At 44.8% G+C, this 17,029-nt stretch overlaps 1 protein-coding gene across 2 annotated transcripts in view; it reads left to right on the top strand.

Annotated features, from left to right (window-relative positions):
• Positions 1-17,029, top strand: part of LOC111871719 (homeotic protein spalt-major) — a 367,842-nt gene that overhangs the window by 312,653 nt on the left and 38,160 nt on the right. For both annotated transcript variants that reach the window (XM_023865017.2, XM_023865008.2), the window contains exon 2: positions 6,535-9,999. In XM_023865017.2, coding sequence (XP_023720785.1) covers positions 6,535-9,999 — 3,465 coding nt within the window. The remainder of the gene's footprint in view (positions 1-6,534; positions 10,000-17,029) is intronic.

Below are 17,029 nucleotides of genomic sequence, written 5' to 3'. Positions count from 1 at the left end.
CGTGCGCAAGGCCTCTACCTGTACACAAACACAGAAAAATACACACAGACAAACTAAACATCCATGCCCTGATTGGGATTCGAACCCACGATCCCGGTTTCAAAGCGAGCGAAAACAGTACATGCCTTAGACCGCTCGGCTACCGTGACCGGCCTACCACAGACTACACTTCGATAAATACTGACATAGGGAATTCTGGTTTTGAAATTGAATGGAAAAGGGCGTGTTGTTTATTTGTCAGCCTCTTTACACCTAATAAGTTAGAGGTTTCAGCTAAATGCGTTGTTCGAAATCCTCCTCACCCCCATCCAGAAATAAAATTCTAGATTACTTCATACTTCGTGATGGCGCACGAAAAGTTGCGGCAAATCCCTAAAGTTAATTAAGAACCACGCCCTGAATACGTGTGGAGAAATGAACCTAATGCCATAGTCCGGTGCTTCTACAGACTCGACCCCAAGTGCAGACGAATGGGCGGCTGCAGTATCCAGTAGGTTTACGACTGTGTTAACATTCATTTGTTGTCATTTGATAGCAGACTGGGTTGCCTCTAGAACTAGTTGGCACGTGGGGACGAAGAGAGAAATTCCTGCTCGGGCTGGGGATCGAACTTCCGTTTTCCAGCCAATAGGCACTCACTGCCTCGACGGTGCGTCATTTAATTATTTGTCAATAACATTATGTAAATTGTAAGAGATATCAAAGCAGTGTCAAATATTTCCGTTGGTTCAGCATCCGTGTTCACTCTCTCATTACGAAATAAGGTAGTATACGAGTATATAGATAATGAAGGCAGATTGCAGGTTAATCCTCAAGTACATTTACAGTTTCTTTAGAAACTCGTCTTTTTCAAAGAAAACGGGGTCTTTAAGTATTGCAGGGATAGTTCTTTGTAGTTTCGGTTATATTATATATTATATCGTGACGCGAGGCACGCGGTAGCGTAGTGCTTGAGGGGCTACGCTACAAGCCGGAAGGTCGCGGGTTCAAATCCCGATGAGGTCATTGGATTTTTTCAGTTGACCTGATCCGCACTAGGCCCTGGGGTTTACTCTAACAGAAATGAGTACCAGGAATTAATTAAATAATTTTCCTGGGGAGTAAAGCGCGGCCGGCGCGTAAGGCTGACAACCTTACCGCCATCTTTGAGCCGATTGTCTAGATAATGTGGGACCCTCAACGTCTCACAACCCTATGGACCTTCACGGCCTGGTACAGGGATAGCTTTACTTTTTTTTTACTTTTATATTGTGACGCATATGACCGTTTGTAGGCTCTGTAAAAGCATTCCCTAGGTTTTGCTCTCAACAATAGGACATCCTTTGCTGGGTAACGAACCAAAAAGCACACATTCTATAAGAGAATGTTAAAGGCCGCGCCATTGCTCAGGCAGTTAGTCGCTAGATTCCCACCGCATCGGTCCTGGTTCAAGTCCGGGTCAGCTCCTGTAGGATTTGTGGTGGACAAAGTGGCACTGTGGTTGGTTTTCTCCGGGTACTTCGGTTTCCCCTGCCAATCTTCATTCCACCAATTGCTCCACAATCACCCTCACCATCTGGGGCTGGTGCAATAGGCCAGAAGTGGCCTCAGTACACCCCACTAAGAATAAAATAATAGTACATGGTTAGAAGAGTGTTTTAACTTCGTTACCCGGATAAGACTAGTGAACAGTAAATTGTGTAAACCAGCGATAGCGCTGTATTGCTTGTGAGTATGATTTGATTGTGTAAGGTGTTAACAAATCCAATCTCCGTCTATAGTCACTATTACACGTGACAATTATATTAGTACTTCACCCCAACACCACATAAAAACAAGGAGTTGTCTTCCTCGCTTGGAGTTTCCTGTGTGCATTTGCTCCGTGTTCCAACTTCACTTGTGTAGTCTCGTCAAAACGTCAAAAGACGTTAACAGAAGGGGAAAAGCGGGGCCGACTGTGTCTTTAAGAAAGAAAACATTGATTAACGCTTACAGTAAAATTAAGAGCCCTTGAGTTATTCCGTGAGCTTTTAGAAATATGTGGAAACTCTCGTGAAGATCTGGTTTGGTCTTTGTCTGTAGGAAGCCTCGAAATGAGCGGCATCTATTATTGTGTCTAAGAATAACTACAAAATTCACAGCGCCCTTCTCATTTGTCTTCTCCCCCGCGCATTATCCGTGAGACGTCGCACATAAAGTTATATTTGAAGAGTGGATACAGAATTTTGACAGAAAAACTGGGTTCTATTTCCCGATCTGTTGAGGTGGGATGTTTCGGTAGAGGGGAGAGGAAACAGCAGCAGCAGCAGCAGCTATTTCTGGCCGCCGTTGGAATCTGCCTGTCTGCACGCACGCACGCACATACACACACGGCTAGAGACAGGGTAACAAAGCCTCGAATAATGATGAACAGTAGCCCTCCACTAAACTGCGCAAGTATAAAATTAATGCCAGACTCTTAACTTTGATTTAGACTGAAATGTTTCTCTATGTCGACATGCAATGTTCCTTTCTTACTTAGAAAGTGAGAACAGTAAACAGTAATAACTCATACCGCGTGGGTCAGTGGTATATTCCACGTTTTGTGTAATTGTTTGCACAAGCTTGACTTCTCAGTAATATATCTGAAAACTCCACGAAAAATACAAAGTTTCTTTTTCCCCCGTTTCTGTAGTGAATGCCGTGACAAAAGACAACAGATTTGACATTATGCGTAAACAACGGACCATGAAGGTGTACAGGTGACATGGAGGAAAAGCTCAAACAATAAAAACAAGATCTGCAGTAATAAACGATGAAACTTGGGTTTGTTGGCTAGGTTTGTAGCATAAATTTCTACCTCCTTTTCTATCCTAGTTCCGCACATGTGCATGCTCTATCACAATTTGTATTGCATATTTTCTTGTTATGTCCCGTTGAATTAGCCTGGTCTTAGGAGATTAAATAGCTTTAGGGGTTGTTCAGTGATTGAGGTTAGTACTTTCTAAAGGACCCAAATGGGTAGATGTCTTCCTCCACCCCCTCATACATGTGCGACGACAGAAACAGATCCAGTTTCCGAAAAGTGTTTTCTAGTTTCTAGAATACCGGGCGTTGCACGAAGTCCGAAAACCCACTAATTCTGATTCTCCTTGCGTAATTATCCTGTAATGTTTACATTCACGCTGTGAGCGCCCTGAGAACCCTAACTGTGCCGGATATGAACCCCCACTAGTCCAAACGACCGTAGCCAATCAGTGTATTAAACTGACCCATCGAAACACGTGCTGGGTAAGGCTGCAGAAAGAAAACCTTGGCCAGTGAGTCTACGCCCTTTCTCTCCTTGGCCCTCTAAAAGACCTCTTCTTCTTGGGCACTTGCAGAATCCACCGCGAAGAGCAACCAACTGGACCTAGGATTAAGAACAGTTTATTTGGTGGTAACGCTCTTGAGTTTTATCTGGGAGGAAACAATTTCGATCACTGATTATCCTGACCTCGGTATTTCATGGTGTTCTACACTGTGTTCAGTCGAATAATAGAATAGTAGGTTGACATAGGTCAGGTACACGTTCCTCCAATTGAATGCTATCCACCTCTCGTAATAATATTTAATTTAATTTAATTTGAGGCTGTATAAACTCTGCAGTTGATGTAGCGTCGTTTAATCCAAAAATCAAATAATACCCATTCAATTTCGACATAGAGAGAGAATTATGTATCTATTGTATCTATCTGACTAGTTTCGTGGCGTACATGCCTTCCTGAAGAGTCAATAATAGCTTAGATCCTGAAGAACTTCCTCATCTCTTACAGCAGAACAGGGTTGTTTACTGTTTCATCCCTATCCTCAGCCACATTAGTCCATTCCACAATCTTACATATTGTTTATTTGAGAACCTCTTTAATATTATCGTCTTATCTGCACGTAGATATCCCACGAGTTCTCCTCTGTTTAATTTTCCAACCGAAAATTATGCATGCCTTTTACATCTCCACCATACGCAATAGGACCCGCGGCCAACTCAGCGTCCCTGATTTGTTCATCCTAATTATGTTTGATGGATTACAAATTATGAGGTACCTAATTATCTTTTTCACCACCCTCCTGTTACGTCATCTCACATTTTCCTGAGAACCCTGATTTATAAGCTCCTCAATCTACGTTTTTCGCTTAATGTAACAGACCCGGTTTCATACACATACAAAATATCAGGTAAAATTATGCTTTGGTATATTTTAATCTTGGTATGTACTCTCTTCACTCGCTTGGAAACCGGGATCGTGGGTTCGAATCCCATTCAGGGCATGGATGTTTAGTTTGTGTGTGTGTTTCTGTGTTTGTGTACAGGTAGAGGCCTTGAGACGAGCTGATCACCCGCCCAAGGAGTCCTACCGAATGTGTAAGATCTAGAAAAACCGAAGTGAACGGAGAAGTTCATGGAGGTAGGCCTAGGCCCACTGGGGCTCTAGTGCCAAGGAAAAAAAAATTAATCTTGAGATTTTTGAAGTGGGGACAGGACGAAAATTTTAAACTGACTGGTAGTAACATTCCTGAAAGTAACCTGCTCTTAAAATCACCTTGCCTGAACAAGTGTGGTCCAAGTACAATCTTGAAATATATTTCCGCTCATTTATTGGCTAGCAAGTATGCGTCAAGCCAAGAAGCACTGAGACCGTTTAAAGTACATATTTAACAAAATTAAAGGTTAAGAATCACTTCTCTTTTAAAAGGCGTCGATTGTAGATTCTGTGTTCGTGGAGTCTGGCCACAAAAAGTCGTGACCCGCGCCTGCGCATTTTATATCGGCTCGTCCGTTGGGTCAGTATAGCGGCGCTCTTGTACGTATGCCTCAGGAGTGGGGGCGAAAGGACTTCACGCAGAAGTGCGTGGATGGATTGCATAGAAATAGAGTAAAAACTGTATTTATAGGAAAACAAAATAGACATAAATCATTTGTAGTCTCATGATGCTGAGGAATATAAATAGGCCTTGACTCACTGCTTTACATTTGAATTGCGACGTGTGTTTTATCAGGGCTTTCTGTACAACATGTAGAGCAAACATTAAAAAAGCAGATTATACGTTCTACAAAGTTTATAAAGTTTTCCTTCGAAGTTGTTCTAACAGGAAACAGACAAAGGGAATCTTATTCTTTCTTACTGCATTCATAACAATTTTTTAAATCTATTAATATTTTGCGATATATATTCTTATCACTAAAACGGATTTCAATAGACGTTCATCCATGCAGAACAGACAGAACATCTTCGACAAAGGAACGTCTAGTCTTTTGAAGGAAATTGAAGACTGCTGAGGATAACTTATGAATCTCAGAGGAATGAAGTGTAGAAAGATGTTAAAAGAACCACGTGATGAGGACTGAACCGATAGGTTTAGATAGTACAATAATACATAATTGGGTCTGATTTTGTGGGCGAGATTTATGTATCAAAATGTGGTCGAATTCAACGCTCCTGCGAACATAGCAGTGAATGTTTGGATTCAGTAAAAGGAAGCTAATTTCTTGACCAGCTGGTCAACTATCACCTTCTCAAATAGGACTGTCTATTATGTGGTTTGTAAAGTTAAAAATAAATTTTCGATTTATTGTTTTATTTCTTGATGGATAGATTGATATTACATTTTAAGGTTATTTTATGACTATGAGTTACGTACTTATATTACCGGTTGATTTTGGCGCTAGTCCTGATGAAGGAATGTCGGAAAGAAAGAAAGAAAAAGAAAGAATAGGCCTACATTTTCCAAATGAACTTCTTCCATTATAATCCAACATGAACCCTACGTGCTTTCACCCCAGTCGTAGGACTAACTTAATGGCGGTACTTAAGCGATTAGCTGTAGTAATGCCTTAGCATGAAACTGTGAGGAACAAGGCTGTTTTGGGCCGAGTTATACCGGTAAAATCATAACATCTTTTATGGAGGATGACTTAGATTAAGCTCAGTTTAATTGCATTACTGAGGTTACCGTCATGAATAAGCAGTAAGTTGGGTAATAAACTCATTACCCACCAACAAGCAAACATAATGAAAAATATTTATCTTGATACGGTTTTGCACATGCATTCGCAAGAGCATAAATTCACATTGTTTGTATCGCAGTTGTGTGTGTTCCTTTGTCGTATTAGAAACACTGGCTCTAAAACCCTTCGGGCCCTGCCCTTTGATTTTCAGTTTCATGATCATTTTACAGACGGTAGGACTCCTTGGACGAGTGATCAGCTCGTCGCAATGCCTGTACCTAAACACAGGACAACACAAACACAGAATAAACAAATACACATACCAACCATCCATCCCTTATGTAAGATTCGAACCCATGATCCCGGCTTCCGAGCGAGCGAAAACAATACGTGCCTTAGACCTCTCGGCTACCGTGACTGGCAGTGTATAAGAATAATATATAAGAATTCAGTTCGTACCTCACAGGAAACAGATCCGAACCCACGATCCCGGTTTCCGAGCGAGCGAAGACAGTACGTGCTTTAGACCGCTCGGCTACCGTGACTAGCCCTTTGTCGTATTACTAACTGAATTTTTACTTTGTTTTCAGGGGAAAGCTCCGGCTCTGGATCAGAAGAGGAAGGCGAGGGTAGTGGTGGTGGGGACAGTGAGTCTGCCCGAAGACCGTCCAGAGACGAACATATGTGCGGCCATTGTCAGGCCGAATTCTTAGATTTATCGGAGTTTATAGAACATAGAAAGGACTGTGACCGCAAGGCTCTTGTGCTGGGGCTCACCGAAGAGCCTCCATCGTCAGATCCAGAGGATATGATGGCGACTGGAGACGAGGATGAAGAGGATGGTGCAAGTAGAGAAGGCGGTAAACGCCTGGAGGAAGAGAGGCGGCAGAGGCAAGACGCGGAGAACAATAACAGTGGCGAAGGTGAAACTGAGGGCGAGAACGACATGCAAGAAAGTGACATGCCTCTAGGTTTCCCTTTCCCACTGCCACCAGTCCCCGCTGCCGGTCATGTGACGTTAGAGGCCCTCCAAAACACGAAGGTCGCAGTGGCCCAGTTTGCAGCCACGGCTATGGCCAACAACGCAGATAACACGGCGGCTCTTCAAGAGCTGGCGGTCCTGCAGAGCACGTTGTTCACACTGCAACACCAACAGGTCATGCAGATGTCACTCATACAGCAGCTACAGCACCAACTGCAGATCACGCGCTCTAAAGAGGGCAGTCCAGTGTCGCCTCCACCGCAGCTTCCTCCTGTACTACCTGTCCCTGCACAGCAGTCACCCCCTAAATCCTCTAGACCTTCAACCCCTGTGAAGCAAGATCCACCACCGCAACCACCGACGACTCAGTCGGTACCTGCATCACACCCTCAGCAGCAACAGAAACAGTCAGCATCACAACAGCAGCAACAACCTCAACTTCAGTCTCAACAACCGTCAGTGCAGCAACTGCCTTCTCACCTGCCCTCCACTACCCCGAAACCCCTAACTACGCCTAGACCTCCCACCACTTCTCCGCCAGTGCACGCATCCCCGCTGCCGTTGTGCTCCATCTCCTCGTCGCTCGCAGCGTCCATCATTACGAACCCTGATCCTCCCCCTCTGAACGAACCCAATACCCTGGAGATGCTTCAGAGACGGGCCCAGGAGGTGCTGGAGAATGCGAGTCAGGGTTTGCTGGCCAACAATCTCGCGGACGAGCTGGCGTTCAGGAAGAGCGGATGCAAATCCAACTCCTTGTCGCCCTATGACTCCAAGTCTGGAGGCCGGAATGAGCCGTTCTTTAAACATCGGTGCCGCTACTGCGGGAAGGTATTCGGCAGCGATTCGGCACTGCAGATACATATCAGGTCGCATACAGGTGAGCGCCCCTTTAAGTGCAATGTGTGTGGGAGTCGGTTCACTACTAAAGGAAACCTCAAGGTTCACTTCCAGAGGCACACAGCCAAGTTTCCGCACATAAAAATGAATCCCAACCCCGTGCCGGAGCATCTAGACAAATATCACCCACCTCTCTTAGCCCAAATGGGGTCACACCAAAGCATATCTCCGGGCATACCACCACATCCTCATCATCCTCCTCCTCCTCATCCCTTTCATGCTAGTACAAGTTTCCCGTCGACTGCTCTTCCTCTGTACAGGCCCCCACCACCTCATGATCTCATACCACACCATCTTCACCCGCCACCTCATCGGCAGCCACATGAACCTCCTCCTCCACCCCAACCACATTCGAAACCTCTTCTGCCGCATCCCGCATTATTTGGGCAGCGCATGGAACAGGACGTGCCCGAGAACCTCAGCAAACCTCCTAGCCTACCCTCATCACATTCCTCACCACCGCCCGACCAGTACAAGAAAGAACCCCTGGGTGATGAGGCAGAGGAACCTTCTGAACGGGAGCGACTTAACTCGGAGGATGGTGGCGCGGATCGGCTTAGTCCGAAGCAGGAACCAGTAACGGACCACGAACATGAACTGGAAGCGGATATGGAGATGGAACATTACTCTTCCCCTCCCCCCTACGACGATTGCAGTCTGGACAGCAAGTACAGCAACGAAGACATGCTAATGGGCGATGCCGATAGTCCCATTATCGATAAGAATGAGGAGAGTCTCCAGGAGCAGCCAGAGAATTTGTCGAGTAAAAGTGCAACCGGTAGTGGACAGCTGAGTATGTCAGTAGGTCAACGTCTCCCGCCTTCCATTCCCTTTCCACACGCGGTATCTCCACCTAGCAGCACATCCTCAGGCAGCATAAACACCCTCCACACTCCGATCGGACCCATTCCCCTCCCCAATGACTTAGATCCTGCGAAGGACCCGGCCATTTACACGAATCTACTTCCTCGACCGGGCAGTAACGACAACTCCTGGGAGAGTTTGATCGAAGTAACTAAAACGTCAGAGACATCAAAGTTGCAGCAACTAGTGGACAACATTGAACATAAGCTGACAGACCCAAACCAGTGCGTCATCTGCCACCGAGTGTTGTCTTGTAAGAGTGCTCTACAGATGCACTACCGCACCCACACTGGCGAGAGGCCCTTCAAGTGCAAGATCTGTGGACGTGCCTTTACCACCAAAGGCAACCTCAAAACGCACATGGGAGTTCACCGTGCAAAGCCGCCCATGCGCGTATTGCATCAATGCCCTGTGTGCCATAAGAAATTTACTAATGCGTTAGTGTTACAGCAACACATTCGCCTGCACACAGGCGAACCGACGGACCTCACGCCAGAGCAAATCCAGGCGGCTGAGATCAAGGAGTACCCTCCTCCGGCTGCATTTCCGCTGCCCAACTCCATGAGCCCATTCCTAGCGCAGGGATTTCCGCTTCCTGGAATGTCGCCTCTCCCTCCACCGGGACTCCACCTGGGCCTGAAGCCGGACTTCGAGGAGAAGCGTGATAGGGACCGAGACAAGGACAGGGAATGCGAACGAGAAGAGAAAGAGGATTTCAGCAACAAGGCCGATTTTCTTGATGACGACAATACGAACAGCAGTGGTCTCCAACAGCTTCCCTCCTTCTCGACGTCTCTTGCTGCTCTGGAGAACCAGGTTCGAACCATCACTACAATGGCGTCTCAGTTGTCCGCCTCGGGACTCAGTAGGTCCGCCGAAGAACTCTGCAATAACAACTCTACCGCGACAACGAACAAGACCTCCACTCCGACGCCGATGAATGGAGAAAAGTCGCCAGGACCTGGTGTGAGTCCCACTGAATCTGAGATCCGCGCCTCGCCGTCACCTCCACAGCCCCCGACCCCAATTCAGATCCCGAGGCCTCCTTCATCGCAACAGCCCGAGAGTCCTGCAGCTTCCGAGTCGAATTCACTAGGAGCCCTCGACCTGACGCCTCGAGCATCCGGCCCGGGTCAAATAACGCCGGCCGGCCTCAGTCCCGGCGTCTTCTCCGGTTTCGGCCTTCTTCCCCCTAGCTCCATTTCCACGGGGTCTTCGCCACTCATGACCTCGGCCCTCTCGTCGCTGACTTCATCGGTCCTAACGTCTACAGCCTTCAGCCCCATCGGATTAGCGGTCGGACCCGCAGGTAGGCAGTGTTTTCCACCCGCTAAAGCAGATCATGCTGTAGATTAGTTGCAATTCATTATGAAAGTGTAGTTGGACAGTGTTCTCCTACTTATATGCGTTTAAATTATACTACGTTTCGGAGGCTGGTTCTGCTTCCATCATCATGTGTAACAAAGGAAATGGCCCTACTCATATGGGTACACTGAGCTAGTCTCGATCATTGGTATATCTTGCCCACATGAATCGGTTCTTTTCAAATTTTACAAGAGAATAACTCTGTATGACCAGATCAACTAAGTAGGGTCCTTCCCCCTTTAATACCAGATGCACGGGAAGCAAAGCCAACTTCTGGAAGCGCCGTATAATTTAAAGATACATAAGATGGTGGACAATGACCAGCATAATAATTCTTTAATAAAAAAATCAGACCATTGGCACAAATATTTAGAGGGTCATTAATTTCATTTCACACAACGTATAATAATCACTGAGTTTGCATCCCTGCTCAAGCTGAACAGAGAACATTTCTGATAATGTCGCTCCACTTCCAGGCTGTTTGTTCTTTCGGAAGTACCAGAGAGTTCATGAAAGCAGTCTTCTGGGATGTGGATGGTGTTAACCGACGTTTCGGAGGTACATATCGCCTCAATCTTCAGGATATAAAACAAGAAATATTTGCGATATGTTCATCCGAAACGTCGGTTAACACTACATCTACACGGCGCCACATCCCAGAATACTGCTTTCATCATTGTCACCGCCGTGAAAACCTCAAATCTTACGTACCAGAGAGTTGTTATTAACTCAAAAAGTAATTGGTTTGCATTTGAATTATCAAGTATCGTTTAACTGATTACTCAGCGCTTCCCAGCCCGTAAGCATTCACGGGTTACAATATTACTGTGGCCATATTCGGTTAGAAGTAACGTATTAATTTGGAAGCTGCAAACAGTTCAGGAAATTTCAGTCATCTTGCGCATAAAAGTCTTTTTCTTTCAGAAAAGAAGTTTGTTACAGAATTCAGAATATTATTAAGAGGTTGTCGTATATTGTTACTGTTTACAATGTTTATGAAGATCAATAAGGCCGTGCCATATCTCAAGCTGTTACTCATCGGCTTCCCACGATGGAGTCCCGGGTTCTTTCCCAGGTCAGGTCATATAGGATTTGTGTTTGACAAAATGGCACTTTTCTCCGAGTACTTTGGTTTCTCCCGCAAGTTCTCATTGCAACAAATGTTCCACGCTTATCTATCAGTCGATGGGGGTACAATTGGCCACTCAGTGGCCGACGAACAAAGTGACAATCCAAGTCTCACCCCACACGATGAAACTGAATAGAAAAAAATAAGTTCAGTAAACATGAACACTAAAGTAACGGTAATTACATACGCATCTTCTATAAATGAGTGATGTAACACACAAGCAATTCCATTACTTCAGTTCACTCACCCCCACCCCCCCCTGGCACTACAGCCCCCCCAGTGGGCCTAGGCCTACCTCCATGAACTTCTCCGTTCACTTCGGTTTTTCTAGATCTTAGACATTCGGTAGGACTCCTTGGGCAGGTGTTAGTTCACTTCGCTTTGAGAAATACCAACGCGAAGAACAGTTGTTTTGCTAAAGCCAAGAGCAATTTGTGGATATATGTCTCTGGATTTTACTCCGGATTCCAATTGATCTCAAGTTTGGTTTCTATGGAAACAGTGTCCGTTCAGCTGAAGTACAGCCTCTCTTGCCGTCATTCTTAAGATATTGTCACAATATGACTATCGTACATTCTTCGGCAGCGTGTGTTGTTTCCTATATATGGTGTAGTGTATGTATAAATAAGGCAAGCCTCGAATTCTTTGTTAGAAGTAAAGCAAAGAAAACGTAAACTGAATCTATTGCACGCAAACTTTCACATAGACACGAACAGTATGGAGACTGGGGCACGCGGTAGCGTACTTGGTTGAGACACTATGCTAAAATCTGGAAGGTCGCGGGTTCAAGTCCCGATGAGGTCATTGAACTTATTTTTCAATTTACATGATCCTTCAAGCCGCAATATGGCCCTGGGGTCGACTCAGTCTCTAACAGAAATGAGTACAAGAAATTAATTAAATAATTTTCTCGGAGAGTAAAGCGCGACCGATGCGTAAGGCTGACAACCTTACCGCCATTTTGAGCAGATTGTCTAGAAAATATGGGACATCAGCGTCTCACAACCCTATGGGCCTTCACGGCCTGTTACAGGAATAGCTTTACTTTTACTTTACAGTATGAAGACCTCTGTTAATTTCTACAACTGCTCGGCCCTTGCACCGCGACCTGCAGTGGTCTGTTGTGCCTTTATCGCAAACATACTTGTGATATGATATGTTGCTGCCGATTTAAATTATATCTGTGTTTCTCTCAAAATAATTGAGAACTTTTCCACGAAGTCTTAATTCTTTAATGAGTCGCATGATGTGATGGACAAAAGGGTCAACTCATGAGCGTGCATGCCTCAGTCAGTAAAAATTCTAGCTATGGTTTGGACGGCCTCATTTCTATTTCTGGACGAAACATGGAATCAAAACTGCGCGTAGAATGTACCAGAACGAGTAGAAGTAATAAGAGTAAAAGAATTGATTTGAAAACACTGACGGAAAGAGACTGCTTGGGAGATCTAGGTATATGTGTAAGGATAATATTTAAAAGGATCTCACTTTATAAAATATGATGGCATCGACTTAATTCGGCTGAATAAAATAGGTCCATTGTCGGGTTCTTGTGAACACGGCCATTAACTATGGGGCGGGAATTTCGTGATCATCTGAGCTACTGTCAGTTTCTCAAGAAAGACTTTGCTCCATAAACTTAATTATTCAGTGTCTTAAAACGATTAATTTATATAACACAATATTCTTATCAAATGTCTCAACAATTCCCCATCGTATAAAAATTAGACATGCCATAAAACATACATTTAATTAAAATCTATTGATTTTATTTGAAACAACTTCCGATGTGATGTACGTGTATATTTAACGAATGTTGATAGACATTATTAGCCTGTGTGTTTAAAAGAATTTAATACATGTGCTACTAATCAGTTCCATGTTAGGTGGGTCCCTTGTCACCACGGCATGTCGCGTCCTCAGGTTGCGGATAGAGGAGAAGGCCTCCAGATATGGAGGGTAGCTGCGAATATGTTGAATAAACAGGCACGGACAGCCAACGAGACGTGGTATTCCAGCTTGGGGGTTGGGCGTGAGGCTAAAACTCGTCGTAAAAATAAGAAACCTTTGACCTGGATGGATTCTTCTGTTAAAGGACCTGAGCTAAGGAAAATGGGGTGAGATTTGGAGGAGATTAGTTGGGACAGAGGTGGCACCGAACTAGCAAGCGAATATACATTTTCTATGGAAATGGGAATTGCAATTATAAATTAGGTACAGGCTTTTTGTACATAATGGATTTATATATGCAGTTAAGGTGTCAGAGTTCGCTAGTGATAGGATGTCGTACGTAATACTAAGGGGTAGCTGGTGTGATACCATCGTTCTGAAGGTTCATGTCCCTGTAGAGAATAAAACTGATGATATGAAAGACAGCTTCTACGAGGAACTAGAACGTGTATTCCATAAACTCCTTAAATAACATATGAAAAATTTGTTAGGAGATTTCAATGCCGAAGCAGATAGGGGAAGACTTTTTCAAACCCGTCATTGGAATTAAGAGTTTAAAATAAATTAGTAATGATAATGGAGTTAGAGTAGTAAACTTTGCCACATCAAAAAATCTATCAAAAGTTTTCCCACATCGTAACATTCCTAAATTTACTTGGACGCTTCTTAGAGGAAGGATTCACAATGTGCCATTAGGAAGATAGACGAAAACCGGATGGGACTGAAACTAAATGGAACACATAAAGTGCTGGTCTATGCTGATTATGTGAATCTACTGGAAGATAGCATAACTAACTAACCCCATGGAGCTGATCCCTCTTGAGACGCCCCCACTTGTGCAGCTACTCAAGAAATTTCGAGCATTTTATGGAACCTGAAGGTTCATTACCGTATTCACAAGAGTCCCCTACTGGTTCCTATCATGAGTCAGACCAATCCAGTCCATACCTTCACATTCCATCTCCCAAAGATTCATTTTAATATTATCCACTCACCTGCGTCTAGGTCACCCTAGTGGTATCTTCTGGCTTTCCCCCCAATATTTTATATGCATTCCTCTTCACCGCCATTCGTGGTACATGCCCTGCCAATCCCATCCTCCTTGACTTCATCATGCTAATTTTAATTAGAAATTAGTCTAAGTTATGAAGCTCCTCATTATGCAGTTTTCTCTAACCTCCTGTCACTTCATCTCTCTTCAGTTCAAATATTCCAGAATGTGACAAGAATAATATTAACATAATAAGAGCATAACCCGAAGATTCAAAATCGCTGAAACATGGACACACCACTGGGCTTCTTCCTGAGCTAGTTCTGTCTTCCTGTCGTCCTCAAAACTCAACTTCGAAAGTCCCATCTCAGTGATGAGTCCTGATCTTTTTCTCGGTCTTCCAAGCGACGTCCTCCCAGAGGCTTCGGCACCGACCTTCTGTGTTGCAGTTCCTATTTCCCCATGTAACTCACATATCTGAGGCACCTAGACCTCTACATAACGCTAATAGAAATCCCAATTCACCTGCATAAAATACCAAGTCACACATTACACCTTGTTAAATCCAAATAAGCTTAATTTCTTAAATATTTTATTTCTACAGACCTGTAATTTATACTGAACGCCCAAGGTAAGAGACAGCACTTCACAACCGCCAGAAATTCTTCTTTTGTATATCAGTATAGTCTAGGGGTAACGTTCCCACCTCATGACTCAAGGTACGCGGGTAGAAACCCGGCGGCGGTGGTGGAATTTTTAAGGGCGGAAAAATTCAGGGAACAAGTCCTCCGGGAGGGACTTTAAGCCGTGGGTCCCGTGTCGTAGCTTTGCGGCACGTAAAAGAACCTCATGTCTCAAGGAGACCACTGAGCCAAATTTGTAAGGACATTTCCCGCCCAACAGTAGTCTCTAACGCCTCTGGTAGATGGGGGAAGCATCTAGATACCGCTGAGCCAGTAGAGGCCGAACTCGCTGGCTGAGTCGGGACTGATGGCACGCACCTATACCGGTAGGGTATAGAGACTGGTAGAATATCAAAGGGGGACGTACAATAGACCACTGGTCGCGGTGCATGGGGAAACCCACCCCCTCCAACAATAATAATACTAAATCGTCAGTGTTTTGGAAAGTGACGGGGTGCTAATTGATTTGATGACAAATGATTATGATGCCGGAAGAAACTGGTGTGTTAGTATAGCTGGAAAGTACATTTTAACTTCTGAATCCCAGGATGTAAAGCGGCCGGGGCGTGAAGCTGACCTCTCACCTCCTTCTAGTGCCGCGGTCGAGAACAGTGGATCTATACCTCCATTTCCGCACACATATTCATGGCGTGGTGCTTAATGAATTAAACAAGGGGATTCAGAACACTCAGTCGTTGTGGAGTGCCGATCACAGTGGCCACGCGATCTAAGGCACGAAATGTCTTTGCTCGCCCGAAAGCCGGGATCGTGGATTCGAATCCAACTGAAGACATGGATGTCTGTGTGAGGTAGAGACAGGCCTTGCGAGGGCTGATCACCCGTCCAAGGAGTCCTACCGACTGTGTATAATATCAAAAAACAAAACAAATTTCGTGGCCTGTAGTACGCAAGTGAACTATACCAACCGAGCGACCGCCGCTTGTCGCGAAGTTAGTGCCAACTTTTGCGGATAGATGGTGTCGAGTTGTCAGCACAACGGATCCCCACGGCCGTTAATCTCGGGTTTCTAGACCGGAGCCGCTATTTCTTTTAAATAGCTCCAGTTATTCTCATGAGGCTTAGCGGACCGCGTTCCAGACCCAATACTTCTCAGAAAATCTGGTAGCGCCGGGAATCGAACCCGGGACCTCTGGACATGTAGGCAGTAACTCTGACCACTAGACCACAGAGACAGGCGTTCAAGGCCCAACAAAAGACTGTAGAGCCATAATAATAATAATAATAATAATAATAATAATAAATCGTGGAGTAAGAAGAAAATAATTTGTGCTTTTTGGGTCAGATCTTCATTTTAATTTCTTGTTTTCGTGCATAGAACGGAAATTCTCTTCCAAGAATTGTGTAACCATGTTTCAGTTTTACGAGATGCAAGTATTCATGAACCGTCTGTCGACTAAACGGCCTGCATTACAAAACCGAACGTAAGAAGATGATCAATGCCAACAGCAAAGGCCATGTATTTAAATATCTTTCTGCGCATTCGCTTTCCTTCTGGCTAGTCATCAGACACTGGCTGTTCAGGATTGATGCGACGCCATCGGTTCTACACTGCCTTCATATCAGATTGTATTCTTACTTTAAAAAAGAAAGAATTCAACTTACTTATTGCGATTACCGCGCAGTTACGCCTATTTTACAGGAAACGAATGTGCTAAGTGTCGTATCAAGAACTGTATTTCCGACCGAGTCCGTGGAACCTATACGTACATTGAAATGTCAGTCTACAAAAAGTTTGTTACATATTTTATTTCTCCTCTCGCTCCCACTTTGGAGCATAGGGCTTATTTCGCAGTTTCATTAATCATTTTACAGACGGTAGGACTCTTTGGACGGGTGATAAGCTCGTCGCAAGGCCTCTACCTAAACACAAAAACAAACTCCTTGGACTGTAGTCCGCAAGCGAAATATACCGACCGAGCGACCGCCGCTTGTCAGCGAAGTTAGTGCCAACATTAGCGGATAGAGGGTGTCGCGTGATCAGCGCAACGAATCCCCAAGACCTTTAATCTCGGTTTTCTAAACCGGAGCCGCTACTTCCTTGAAATAGCTCCTCAATTATCCTCACTAGGCTGAGTGGACCCCGTTCCAGACCCAATACTTCTCAGAACAAAATCTGCTAACGCAAAGGATCGAACCCGGACCTCTGGATCTGTAGCTAAGAACTCTGACCGCTAGACTACAGAGGCTGTCTCTACCTAAA

The sequence above is a fragment of the Cryptotermes secundus genome, unplaced genomic scaffold (assembly GCF_002891405.2).
Source record: "Cryptotermes secundus unplaced genomic scaffold, Csec_1.0 scaffold428, whole genome shotgun sequence".
In the NCBI taxonomy this organism is placed as follows: domain Eukaryota; kingdom Metazoa; phylum Arthropoda; class Insecta; order Blattodea; family Kalotermitidae; genus Cryptotermes; species Cryptotermes secundus.
Note: the sequence above shows the minus strand (reverse complement) of the source record. Positions and strands in the feature narration are given on the sequence as shown.